Source organism: Cuculus canorus, chromosome 1 (assembly GCF_017976375.1).
Source record: "Cuculus canorus isolate bCucCan1 chromosome 1, bCucCan1.pri, whole genome shotgun sequence".
NCBI classification, from domain to species: Eukaryota; Metazoa; Chordata; class Aves; order Cuculiformes; family Cuculidae; genus Cuculus; species Cuculus canorus.
The window spans coordinates 95418524-95430970 of record NC_071401.1 but is presented as its reverse complement, the minus strand read 5'-3'; the positions used below and the strand labels follow the sequence as shown (position 1 = coordinate 95430970).

General features: G+C 38.8%; 1 protein-coding gene across 2 annotated transcripts in view; it reads left to right on the top strand.

Annotated features, from left to right (window-relative positions):
* The window catches only part of MORC3 (MORC family CW-type zinc finger 3), a 30228-nt gene extending 19350 nt beyond the window's left edge, over positions 1-10878 (top strand). For both annotated transcript variants that reach the window (XM_009567103.2, XM_054082269.1), the window contains 8 exons: positions 169-273; positions 387-509; positions 636-710; positions 1564-1606; positions 2888-3072; positions 3618-4440; positions 4896-5059; positions 8252-10878. In XM_009567103.2, coding sequence (XP_009565398.2) covers positions 169-273; positions 387-509; positions 636-710; positions 1564-1606; positions 2888-3072; positions 3618-4440; positions 4896-5059; positions 8252-8405 — 1672 coding nt within the window. In that variant the 3' untranslated portion in view covers positions 8406-10878. The remainder of the gene's footprint in view (positions 1-168; positions 274-386; positions 510-635; positions 711-1563; positions 1607-2887; positions 3073-3617; positions 4441-4895; positions 5060-8251) is intronic.
* Positions 10879-12447: the final 1569 nt, after the last annotated feature.

The window sequence follows — 12447 nt, the reverse complement described above, 5'->3', positions numbered from 1 at the left end:
TCATCCAATTCCTAATTTCTAGGGCTTTCAAAAATTGAGAAGTTTACTGTTGTGCAAATAGAAATATTAGTGGTTCGTAAGTTTATTCTTTCACTGTAGTTTATAAAGTTTCTTTCTGTGCTAGGGTACCATTATTTAAGGTGATCTTTTAAAAAATTTTCTTTTTAGACTTACAATAGCAGCATTAGGAGAAAAGCTTAATGATTACTGGAATGAAATGAAAAGGAAGAAAAATGAAGAATACCCACTAGCTTTACCAGTTGAGGAGATACAGTGAGTATGACTTCTAAATGGAAAATAATTACATGCTGCTTTTACTGGTTTACAGTCAGTGATGAAAATGAGATTTTCATGTAAAACTTCTGGTACTTTTTTTTCCATTACAGAAAACAGCCTGATCAGACATGGGTGCAGTGCGATGCATGTCTGAAATGGCGGAAGCTGCCAGATGGAATAGAGCACTTGCCAGAAAAGTGGTACTGCTCACTGAATCCTGATCCACAATTCCGGTAAAACTGGATTTCCATGAATAGCTAAGCTAGTGCTTTCAGTTCTACTTTATCATCTGTTATGAGCATGGATGTGAAGCTGTCTGTCATCATTTTTTTTTTTCTTTTTCCCTCTCCTTAACTCAGGAATTGTAGTGTGCCAGAAGAACCAGAAGATGATGACTTAATACATCCTACCTATGAGAAAACTTACAAGAAAAAGTGAGTACTACAGACTTTCTTACAAGTGTTTCAACACTAGTAAAGAAATGTGAAAACTAAATGCCCTTTTCACTCAGCTATGGTATAATTGCAACTCTTCTGGGAACATATCCAGCTAGAAAATAGTGCCCTGAAATCAAGACGTGATTGTAGCAGTGAGTGGGTTAATAACACTGTTCTCTTCTCTGTTATTAGCGTGTTGGCATTATGTTGAATTTTCTCCCTTTGACTTAATACCCGTTTGCCCTTCTAAATTAAAATTAGGAAGGTCATACCAAGAGGGGCCTCTCATTCAATAACTGCTAAGGGGAGCAATACAGCAACTGATGTTCAAGTACAGCTCGCAGAAGCGCATTGTTTCATAGTTGTAAGCAGTATGAAGATAGTTAAGGATGTTAGAGAAGCAAGCTACTAGGGCTGTTGGGAGACCTCATCTAGGTAACTGTTATATTAAAGGTCCACATTGAAGCAGCTGAGTACCTCAATACATTTATTTAAAAATAAGAAGATTCTTAGTTGAAGGTGTATGGGGAAAAAACATTACTTGGGTAATTTTAACTAATGCTGACTAGCATTCTAGAATCTGGAGGTATGGCTTTTTCTCTTTGTTTAAAAGAAAAGTCTTACTCTGAGAGAGAAATTGTTTGAATTCAAGCTAACTAAACTATACTACCTTCTCAGTTCATGCTGAAAATTTTTGGTCAAACCATCTTATGTTCATTAGAACTTCATTCTGTCTAGCTGAGTTAAAGGAGTATCGTGTTTGCTTTGAGACTCTGAACTTGGTTTGGTTTTATAAGGAATTAACAATTTTAATAAATCTCTTAATTTTTTCTTCCTTGCTGCTGTGCAGAGATAGGGAAAAACTGAAGAAGCGACCAGAGTACAGCTACCAGGTAACTTTTGAAGTTGAAAAGAAACTGACTTTGGTAGCAGAGTTGTTCTTGCTGGAACCAGTACTACACAGTTTGATTGAATAGGCCAGGCTTTGAGTTAGCTTGCTGTAGCTGGTGGCCAACTGACTGGTTCAACTTCTTGTTTTGTTTTGATGTCCGTACAGGTTATGTTCCCTATTAGTAAAACAAAAATCCCTCATTTTTACTGTCTGATGACACGATTGGCTTTTTTTATGTTTACTTAAGGAGTTTGGGGGAGGATAAAGACCTCATGCAAAGCAGTACTAGAAAAGGTTTCAGTCACTCAGCAGTTTTTGTGGCATGATGTGTCATTACTGAAAGTAGATTGGTTGTAGAGAAGTGTGATGGGGATGTGAAGTAAAGAAGCCCTTAAAACTGGGGCAGGGCAGGGTGGGCATGGGCAGACTTGTAGCTGTACTTTCACAGGGAGGCACTCCAACTGAAATTAGATGCAAATCAACATGGTTAAGTGATGCAAATGTGTGGATTGTAACTTGGAATAAAATTTTCTAAGTGTCTTTTGTCTTAAATTGCTTTCAAAGTAAAGTGTTAACCTAAGGTCACTCCATTTCTGGAGAAGAGATTTTTGCATTTGCTGTTTTATCTTGTATACTTCATTGTATTCATTTTTCTGACATTACTTTTACTGAAGTAGCAAAGTAATTTCCGAAATTAAAGTATTGTTCATTTTAGACAAAGAACTAATTATGAGCGGTTTTAACAGAGATGACTGTCCCATGCTTTCTGTATGACAGTCAGACTTCAGACAGAAATATAATGGAAAGAGCTCTTGCCTGAGATTCTACACAGTATTTGAAAATAGTTGTATCTAAGGAAAGACCTTGTCAGAAAGCAGCTTTCTAATCTTACAGCAATAAATGTGTGCATGGAGAGGAGTGTGCGGCTGGTGTACAGCATTCCAAGTCCTCTGAGAAATCTGCCAGAGGTCTGTAATGATCATATAGAAGTTACTGCTCTCTAATACGTTATATGTCTTAAACCAACGTCAGTAGAACTGGGGGGGGCGGGGGGGGAACATGTGATCATTAAATTAAGAAAAGAAGTTTGCAATGTGGAGTGGAGTTGTCTTCCCTTATTGCAAAATACCGAGTCTCGGTTCAAGGAGATCATTGTACTATGTATATGAGAAATGTTGGTCAGAATTTTAGGATTTGGCAGGTAGTTGGGACAACTGCTTAAAAATATTCTGAAGGATCTACTAGTGTCTCTTTCTTTTCATTCTTAACTAATATCTTATAGATCAATGAAGTGTTTTTAAAAATGCCTGTTTCTTCAAGTAAAGACTTCAAAACGTTCTCACCTGTGAGTGGAAAGGAAGCTGTTCCAAGATCACTTCTACCAGAAACATCAAATGCTTCTGTCAAAAGACCTCTACTTATTTCAAATAGATCAGTATCTTCACCCCATTCTGATTGTGATAACAGGTTAGTGAAACTGTACAAAAATGAATGATGTTGGGTGTAGTCCCTTCTTCAGGTGATAGCTGCCAAAATTCATATGTCACTTTTGAAAGTCTGGGAATCGGCAGGCTAGTTAAAGGCATCTAGAAACCTTGTCAGTACAAAAGTGAATGCAGCAAAAAATATTGTGCTCTGGCAAGAAAAATTGCTCAGTGGCTTATCTGTTTAGGAGAAGACTTTATTGTGTTAACCATGCACTGTAATGTTTTCCTTAACCTCTGTTGGTTAAGGAATGGGTGTGGGGAGGTGTTGCCACACATACTGAGGCTGAGTCTGTTTCAAAATCATGTGGGAAGGTAATAACTTTGTGTGTAGATGTCAGCCACTTGTTTTTATGGGAAAGGTATTTACTTGGGCTACAGATCTTAAAATACTATGCAGGGAGACATCCCTTTCTAGTTATTGAGGAGTAGTTTTAATAGTGCCTGTAGAAACACTAAACATAGTTTGAAACAAATGACTTGACTGTACTGGAACAATATAATACTCAGTTTAATTTTGCTTCGCAGTCTTAAACGGAGGACACCTAGTTGTGTGACACCTGTGTCTTTAAAGATAACTCGATTAAATGACAAAACATTCAACAACCATGATGATGATGATGAAGATGTCATTATTTTAGAGGAAAGCAGTACTCCAAAGCCTTCAGCAGATTCTGATGTTGCTGTAGTAAAAACTGAATGTATTGATTTGGATCAAGAGGAAAAGCAGCAAGAAAACTGTGATGTTGGAGAACCTTGCCTTGCAGCTACTTCACAATCAAAAATTGAACAGTTAACCTCAGCGACACAAACAGAGGTTCTGAACTTAGTTGTTAAAAAGGAAGAGGCAGAAGATGAAACAGATATTCCAGTTCCTAATGCAGAGATGGAAACTAAACAGCACAATGTTGATGTTTCTGAGACCTCTGTAGATCTTGGAAATGAACTGAAAAATCAGCTGCAAGTATTAAACAAAGAAAAGGAAATGTACCAAACCAAATGTGAAGTATTAGCCAAGCAAGTAGAAACACTGGAGCAGAGGATTTTAGAAATGAATAATAAGTATGTAAAAAAAGAAGTGTGCCATCAGTCAACTGAGACAATTTCTTCTGAAGAAGAAAACGTTCATGGGAGAAGTTTGGCAGAAGTGACTGTTCTCTATGAACAGGCCTTAGAAGAAATAGCAAAACTAAAGGAGCAATGTAATACTATGCAGAACTTAAAAACTGAATGCAGCAAATGTGCTGCTGGTGACAATAAGAGCGAGGTAGATGAAATTGCTGTGCATCTGGATGATGTTTTCAGGCAACTGGACAAGTGCAGCATCGAGAGAGACAGATATAAAAGTGAGGTATGTTTGTTAAAACAATGAGATTCTTCGAATTAACGAAATTTTTTTTATGGATGTTTCATAGTTTCGTGGTTCTAGTACAGAATGTGTTGTATAGTTCAATACACTAATCAAGCCACCTAGATGGGGGAAGAATTATTAAATTAGCTGTTGAGCTTCTGGGTTTTTGCTTCCATAATTAGAATATAAGGAAATTTGAGAGAGACTGCAAGGCTCTGAGTGGCTCTCACTGCAAGATGAGATACTGAGCAGGCTTAGAGGGAGCACATGTAGTGGTTCAGATGACAGCTGGCTGTTTTAAAACAGATTGTCTGGCTTGTCATATCTTACAATCTGACTGAAAAGTTAACAAAAAGTTGTCAAAAGTTAAATAGTTTGTATTTGTATAAGTTGTCTGTGCTTTAATCTACCACAACTTTATTTGTTATATAATAATATTTTTATTTAATTGCCAGATTGAACTACTAGAAGTGGAAAAAAATCAAATTGCCTGTCAATGTGAAGAACTCAAAGCAGAAATTGCACAGTTAAAAGCTTCGATTCCACAAGCTGTAGCACAAGCAACTGATTCTACCACCAGTAATGTAGAAGAGTCTGTAAATTTTTCTGATGGAGAAAGGTATAAATTTTGTTCTTTCTAGACTAGTTCAACCAGGATCTTGGCTGGCTGATTGTATCTGAAACACCTTGATGAAGGTCATGTCTGATAATCATATAATAAAATATGTGCTTGGAATTCTTTTCTGCTGCCTCTTGTGACTCCTAACTCAGGAACATTTTTTTATCAAGTGATATATTTTTGTGATCAGGGTTGTGATCATTACACAATAGAATACCATATTGACACTTCTTAAAATATCGAAAATGCTATATAATTTCTAGAACACAACTTATGAAACAAGGAGAGAGAAAGGGGGCAAGAAACAGAACGATCATTAGCTTGTCCTGTGTAGATGAACTGCATTCTTATATTCCATTTTTCTTTCTAGGAACAATAGTGCTCTAACTTACCTTTCCTGTAAGACTTTCTTGCTGCAGACCAATCCTATGGAACTAGGTTGTGTTCACATTGTATCTTTGAACTAAATAAGGATTTAAGCTTACACATTGAGAGCTTGCAACTCTTGGATAACAGAAATAGCAAACACACAAAAGAAGTACACATACCAGATGCAAACACAGATGAGTAGTCCAGCAGGAATATAGGCACACTGCCTGGGCCTGTAGGATGGAATTGAAAGCCAAAGTTCAGCCGGACTTGAAACTGCCAAGGCCTGTGAAAGGCAACCATAAGGGCTTCTCTAAGCGCTGTAGCAGCAAGGGGAGAGCTAAGACAAATGTGGGCCTGTTGCGCTCCATGGAGCAGGTGCTTAGTAAGTCACACAGGACATGAGGTATGTGATGCACAAATTACTGAGGTACCCAGCATCTTCTTTACCTTATTTTCACTGGTGAAGCCTGTCCTCTGGCTGACCAGATCTCTGAGCCAAGTGGTAATATTGAGTGAAGGAGTGAAGCATTACCTGTAGTAAAATGTTACTGAATTAAGGGAGCATTTAAGCAAATTTATTATACACCAGTCAAAGGGACCAGATGTGATGCATCAGAGGGAGCTGGCCTATTGCAGAGTTGGCTTTGAGATAATACCTGCAAAAAGTTGTAGCAGTCAACTTCCCTGATTGATGCCTGAAAAAGGTAGCCATCGTGCCCGTATTTAGGACAGGCAGAAAGGAAGATCTGAACAACAGGGTGGTCACTGTAGAGTTGGTCCCTGGGAAGACCATAGAGTGAATCTACCTAGAAGCCATCTGCCGCCCCATGATAGTTCAGGTGACTAGGAATAACCAGCATGGATTTACTCAGGGCAAATAGTGCATTTGCAACTTCAACTTCCTGGCCTTTTACAATGAGGTGACCAGCTTTGTCAGCCTTTGTTCTAGCAAAGCTTTCAACAGGGGCTGCCATAATATCATGATAGTGAAGTTTGTGATGTATGGTTTGGATAGGCAGACTAGGAGGTGGGTTGTAAAATTGGTCATCAGTCAACAGTTTGTGTGTGTGAAGTCTGCATGCGGGCTGCAGCTAGGGCAGGGATCATGGATCAGTTTTGGAGGCCAGTAACTGTTCATGCCTTCATTAGTGGCCTAGGTAACAGAGCAAAATGAAATCAATAAATTCATGACGACATCAGATAGGAGGGAGTCATTGATACTCTGGAGGGTTGGGCTGCTATTGAGGGACCTTGGCAAATTTGAGAAATAGGCTGAAGTTCCGCGGAACTGTGAAGTTCTGCACTTGTGTTGAAAATGGCCCATGCAACTGAACAAGCTGGAGACTACTCATAGCGAGGCAGCTCAGAAGGCAGCCTGTGGTACTGGTGGACTAAAAGTTGAATGTGAGTCAGCAGTGTGCTCTTGAGGGAGAGTTCAGTGCTCTTTTGTTAAGACAAGCAGCAATTTGAGGGAAGTGATTCTTCCTTACTATTGGGCATTGTGAGACCAAATGTGGAGTAATATGTCCAGTTCCGGGCTCCCTGGTAGATGAATGATGCTGCTATATTAGAAGAAGCCTACTGAAGGGCCACCACGAGGAACCTGGACTATCTGATATGGAAGGGGAAGCTGAGGGACCCAGTCTTACCTTTGTATGATGGGTTACCTTTAAATCCTATTGCCCTCTTCCTCTGTCTCATGAGAGGGTGTAGAAGAGCTGAAGCCAGCCTCTTTTGAGTACAGTGTTGGGATGAGAGGCAACACATAGAAGCTGCAACAATAGAAATTCTGTTTAAATATTAGAGAAAGAACACGTTCACAGTGAGGATAGTAAAACCCTGAAAAAGAGACCCAGGAAGGTAGTGGAATCTCTCTCTTTGAAAGTTTTCAAAACTCAAAGTCCTAAAAAACTTGATCTGTGTTGGCCCTTCTTTGAATGAGTGCTACAGGGATGGGGGGAGGGGGCAGAACGGACTGTATGGTTTCCAGAGACACCTTTCAGTCTAAATTTTTCCTGTGATTCAATCTCCCCTTTCTCTGCCAGCATTTAATTTTCTTGTAGCATCTGACTTGTGCCTCCTAAAAGAATTAGCAAACATATGCAGGACTTAAAGTATCCTCTGCCACCAGCCCTATTGGGATATGGTGGCACGGTGAAGACTGGCTGCTTACTGGGCATGATAAAGAAACTGATGGTAGAAGGAAACGCTCAGGAGAAGCTGTGGGTGATTTGGAAGTAATTTGGTCAGAAAGAGGACAGAGCAAAGGGATCCAGGAAAGAAAGTAAAAAGAGAAGGCATAGCATATGGTACTATAACTGTTACCTTATTTTCTCTTTACATTTTAAGGCCTTTGGACAAGCTATCTACTCTTTCTTGCCTTCTCCTCTCTTCTTTTTCTCTTATATTTTTCTCATAGTTGGTAGCAGTTTGTGATTCAAAGTGTATAAAAATAGTGGAGTTTAATATTGTTTTGAGAACTAAATAGGTGGTGTGGGATAAAGGATTGTGTCAGTGTTTATTTGCTAACTTAAATAAAAGCAATCAGAAAGATTTCTGATCTGTTTTGGGAAAGGCTGAATTCAGTTTAGCCCTTAGTATTTATTTGAAGATGTACCTTCAAAATTAAAACTTGAGAGGCTCAGCTTTCAAAGCCTGGTTTTGAGGTGATCTTGATGCAGCTTTAACTGCATGAGTTTTGTTTATGAAAGTCACATACAGAGCTTTCCAGTATAGAGTATTATTCCAGCTTTGTTAAGTAAAGTACTGTGAATTTGAACATAAAACTTCATCTAATCATATCTAATTATTTCTTCACAGCCTGAAACTACGCTCTCTTCGAGTGAATGTTGGACAGCTTTTGGCTACAATCATGCCTGATCTAGACTTGCAGCAAGTAAACTATGATATTGATGTAGTAGATGAAATTTTAGGACAAGTTGTAGAACAAATGCATGAAATCAGTAGTACTTAGCGTCTTAAGGTTTTAGCAGACTCTTACTTGATCTTCCATTATAACCTTTGTGTAGGTTCAAAATTGTATATACTGCTTCTTCACTTTATATATTTGACATAGTTTGATCAATAAGTGTATATACGCTGCGTTTAGATGTTCCCACAGATGCAGTGGGTGTTACCTTCACTTCCTCTTAAAGGAACACTGTCAATATTGACCAACCCTGGTGTGCTTAATTAAAGATTTTGCTTTAAAAATGTATTTGTAATTAAATTTGCAAATATTTTTTTGTATCAGGAATCTTAATACTTTTCTACAAACGTTTTTGTGTTGACTTTTGATCTTATATCAGCATTCATAAGCAATTATTATATAAGCACATAATACTATATATTATGACATCAGTACTGAGCACATTATATAATAATAAGCATTATATAAACATAAATAACAAACAATTATATAATAAGCCATTATTTCCTCTTCTAAAATTGAAGTACTGAGATATATTAAAAATGCAAAAAAGAACCTTCCTTGATTTTTCTCCTCAGAACAAACCTTAGAAGTGGTGTTGTGTACTACAGTATTGTTTCATTGGAATCCACAATGTTGTATGTTTCATTAATGGGATAGAAATGTAACTAGTAGATGAAAATTTTGGCCATAGGGGTAATATTTGTGTTTGACCAGCAAAAGAAGGAAAATTCTTTAAGGGTTTAATCCTAAAAACTTAGGATCTCTGACTCCCTTTTGCATTTTTTCTGCTGTCACTAAAGAACAGTATCTGTACATAGTTTTGCAGCATAAACAACTCCATGGGATATGGCTAGGATATTTCAGTCTTTTCAGTGATGGAAACCACCTGCCTCTTTGTGTCCTGCCCTTGCTACTTGATTGCCATTTTCTACATCCAAAAATCTGTCCATATTTGAACACAGTCAAAGGATACTTCAGTTCTACCCTATAGTCTCCATTTGAACACAGCAGTGCTGGTTCACAAGTCCAGGGATGTACCAGTATGTGGCTTCAACAGTCACATTTCACACAAAGCTTTTGCCTACTTTTTTCCAAGTCACAGGCAGCTGGTGGAGTAGGCAGCATCCTGGTGGGCCACTGGAGAAAACAAGCTGCAGTGGCATATCCAAAGCAAGGTAGGATTTCTGGGCAACTTCTGCTCTGCGTTGAACACCATGCCTTGAGGCCTGAAGGCCTGTTTTCATGGAAGCCCAGTACTGAACAGGATTCACATAGAGGTTTTGTGATGTATACAAATGCATATGTATATCATCTCAAAACTCAAATTGTTGCAATAGTAAACATATAGTCTGCCTTGGAATTTTTCAGGCCGAGATGCGATTGTGCTGAGATTCATCTCTGAAACTTAGCTGCCTGTCACACTGTACCATGCTGAGTACAAATGGGTCAGACTACTAAATCCTTTATTAAATAATTGAGTGGAAGTACTTTGGGAAGAAGATACATTTTCTTCTGTGTGGTGTTAGCAGAGTGAGCTAAAGCTGAAAATGTTCAAATATAACTTGTTTGTGCTATCTTAGACATCTTTTTTTAATAGGCAAGTTAGAGGAGTCTTTATTTTTCCCCCACAACCTTTTTTCCCCCTTGAGAATGTTTTCTGGGGACTCTTAAGCCACTAGTTCTGTGCTCTGATACTCATGCAAAAACTTCCTGGAAGAAATGGTACTGAGAGAAATCGCTATCACAATAGTCTGATGGCATTCTCAGCCAGCTGCATGTTTTTCTTAAGAAGTCATCAGATATGAGAAGAAAGGTAGCAAAGACAGCAAATCAGACTTTTTCTCTGTGGTGGTATTTGTCATCCAAACAGTCATAAAGAAAAATGGTTCTTGTCTTCAAAAAACAATAATTGAAAAATATTTTAAAAATTGTGAAATAGCTTTCAATATGTTTATTCCTAGGAAGTGTATTTTTTATAAGGCCAACGTATTTGGCTTTTGCACTGCTATTGTCCTGATTTAATGAGATTATGTTCCTTTTAGTTGTAGATCAGTCAATTTTTTTCAATGGACAGTATTTCAATTTTAAGATGATATCTGTTCTAATACGCCAATAAGGGTAATGCAATACTGTTGTACTTTGATAAATTGAATGTTTGATTTTTTTGAAGAGGTGGCTGTAATATAACTGTGACTTTTAAAAAGTTTGTATTTTCCGTTTATTGGTGTGAAGTTTTCCATTTCTTAATCATTATTTATTATGTTTCATCAGACTCTCTGTAGTTGAATTTCTTATAGACAACTGGCAAAATATAGCATATGTCTGTATTAAAAATGGCAAATTTACACTGTGCGTTTACACTTTGGAGAACAGTGGACTAATGGAGATGGTTTTTATTGTTAAAATGTATTTTTTGTAAAAAATAAAAATAAAAAACAATATATAAACCTGAGTTTGCAGGATCAAAACTTGTACGTGATCAAATGCAATGGTTTTGTTTATAAATAAATACTATGCGAACTAGCTAATGTTTGTGGCTTCTTTTAAGTATTCAGTCTTACGTGAAAGTTGGCCCAGTCTCGTTTTGAGCTGAAGACTTGGGCACACCAAACATGCCTTCAGATCAGGTGGGCATCCTAGCTGAGCCCCAAACCAGCTGGCTGGTTATGCTGCTTCAGAGGGTCAGCTTTGTATGGGGATTTCTGTTACCAATTACAAGACTGCTACTATAATAGGATTTTTGACAAAAGCTTGTTTTTCAAGGCCTTGTTAGACAGCTGTTTTCTTTGTGGTACTAAGGCAGTAGTGGGAGGAACACAAAAGTAAGAATTAGGGTGGTGAGACCACCTGGCCCTTCTTGGATCAGCTCAGCTCTCCTTGTGAAATTTTACCATTAGGCTACTTGTGGTTCCCCAGCAGTAGAGACTCAAGCAGTCTTCTAGTACTTAAAGGGGGCCAACAGGAAAACTGGGGAGGAGCTCTTTATCAGGAAGTGCAGGGACAGGACGAGAGGGTGGTTTTAAGCTGAAAGAGAAGAGAATTAGATTAGATGCTAGGATGATTTTTTTTCCTGTGAGGATGCTGAGGCACTAGAACAGGTTGCCCAGAGAAGTCATGGATGCCCCATCCTTGGAGGCCAGGCTGGATGAGGCTTTGAGCAACCTGTTCTGGTGGAAGGTGTCCCTGCCCATGGCAAAAGTCCTTCCTATTCAGAAGTCCTCTATTAAAAACAAAACAAAACCAACCATATTTAAACTGTGTACTATAAATATTAATTTGCAGTCTTATACTTTCTCACCTGTAGTATTGGGCAGTATTATAATAACTGATGAGGTCTTCAGAGTACAAGTTTTTGGTTTAACCTCACTGTTAGTGCTTTTCTCTGTTGGCATTGGGAGGAAGGTGAGAAGCAGCCTAGCCCTACATGGTGTGGGAAGAAGGGAAATTAGCTGCCAATTTCTAAGAGTGTAATGTTTTAATTATTGTTTCACAAGGAAAAGCTTGCATTTGAAAGAAAGGAGAAATCATAGAATCATAGAATAGTTTGGGTTGGAAGGGACCTTAAAGCTCACCCTTTCCAACCCTCCTGCCATGGGCAGGGACATGTCCCAGTAGATCAGGTTGCCCAAAGCCCCATCCAACTTGGCCTTGAACACCTCTGGGGATGGGGCAGCCACGGCTTCTCTGGGCAACCTGTGCCAGTGCCTCACCACTCTTATAGTGAAGAAAGTCTTCCTAATGTCCAGTCTAAATCTGCCCCTCTCACCCATCCCCCCTTGTCCTATCACCCCAAGTCTTTATGAATAGCCCCTCTCCAGCTTTCCTGCAGCCCCTTCAGGTACTGGAAGGTCACTATAAGGTCTCCTTGGAGCTTTCTCTTCTCCAGGCTGAACAACTGCAACTCTCTGAGCCTTTCCTCATATGAAAGGTGCTCCAGCGCTCCGATCATCTTTGTAGCCTCTACTGGACCCATTCCAACAGCTCCATATCCTTCTTATGTTGAGGATTCCAGAACCGGACACAATATTCCAGATGAGGAAATACGGGGATTGGTTGCCCTTTGGCCAGTGTAAATGCAAAAGTG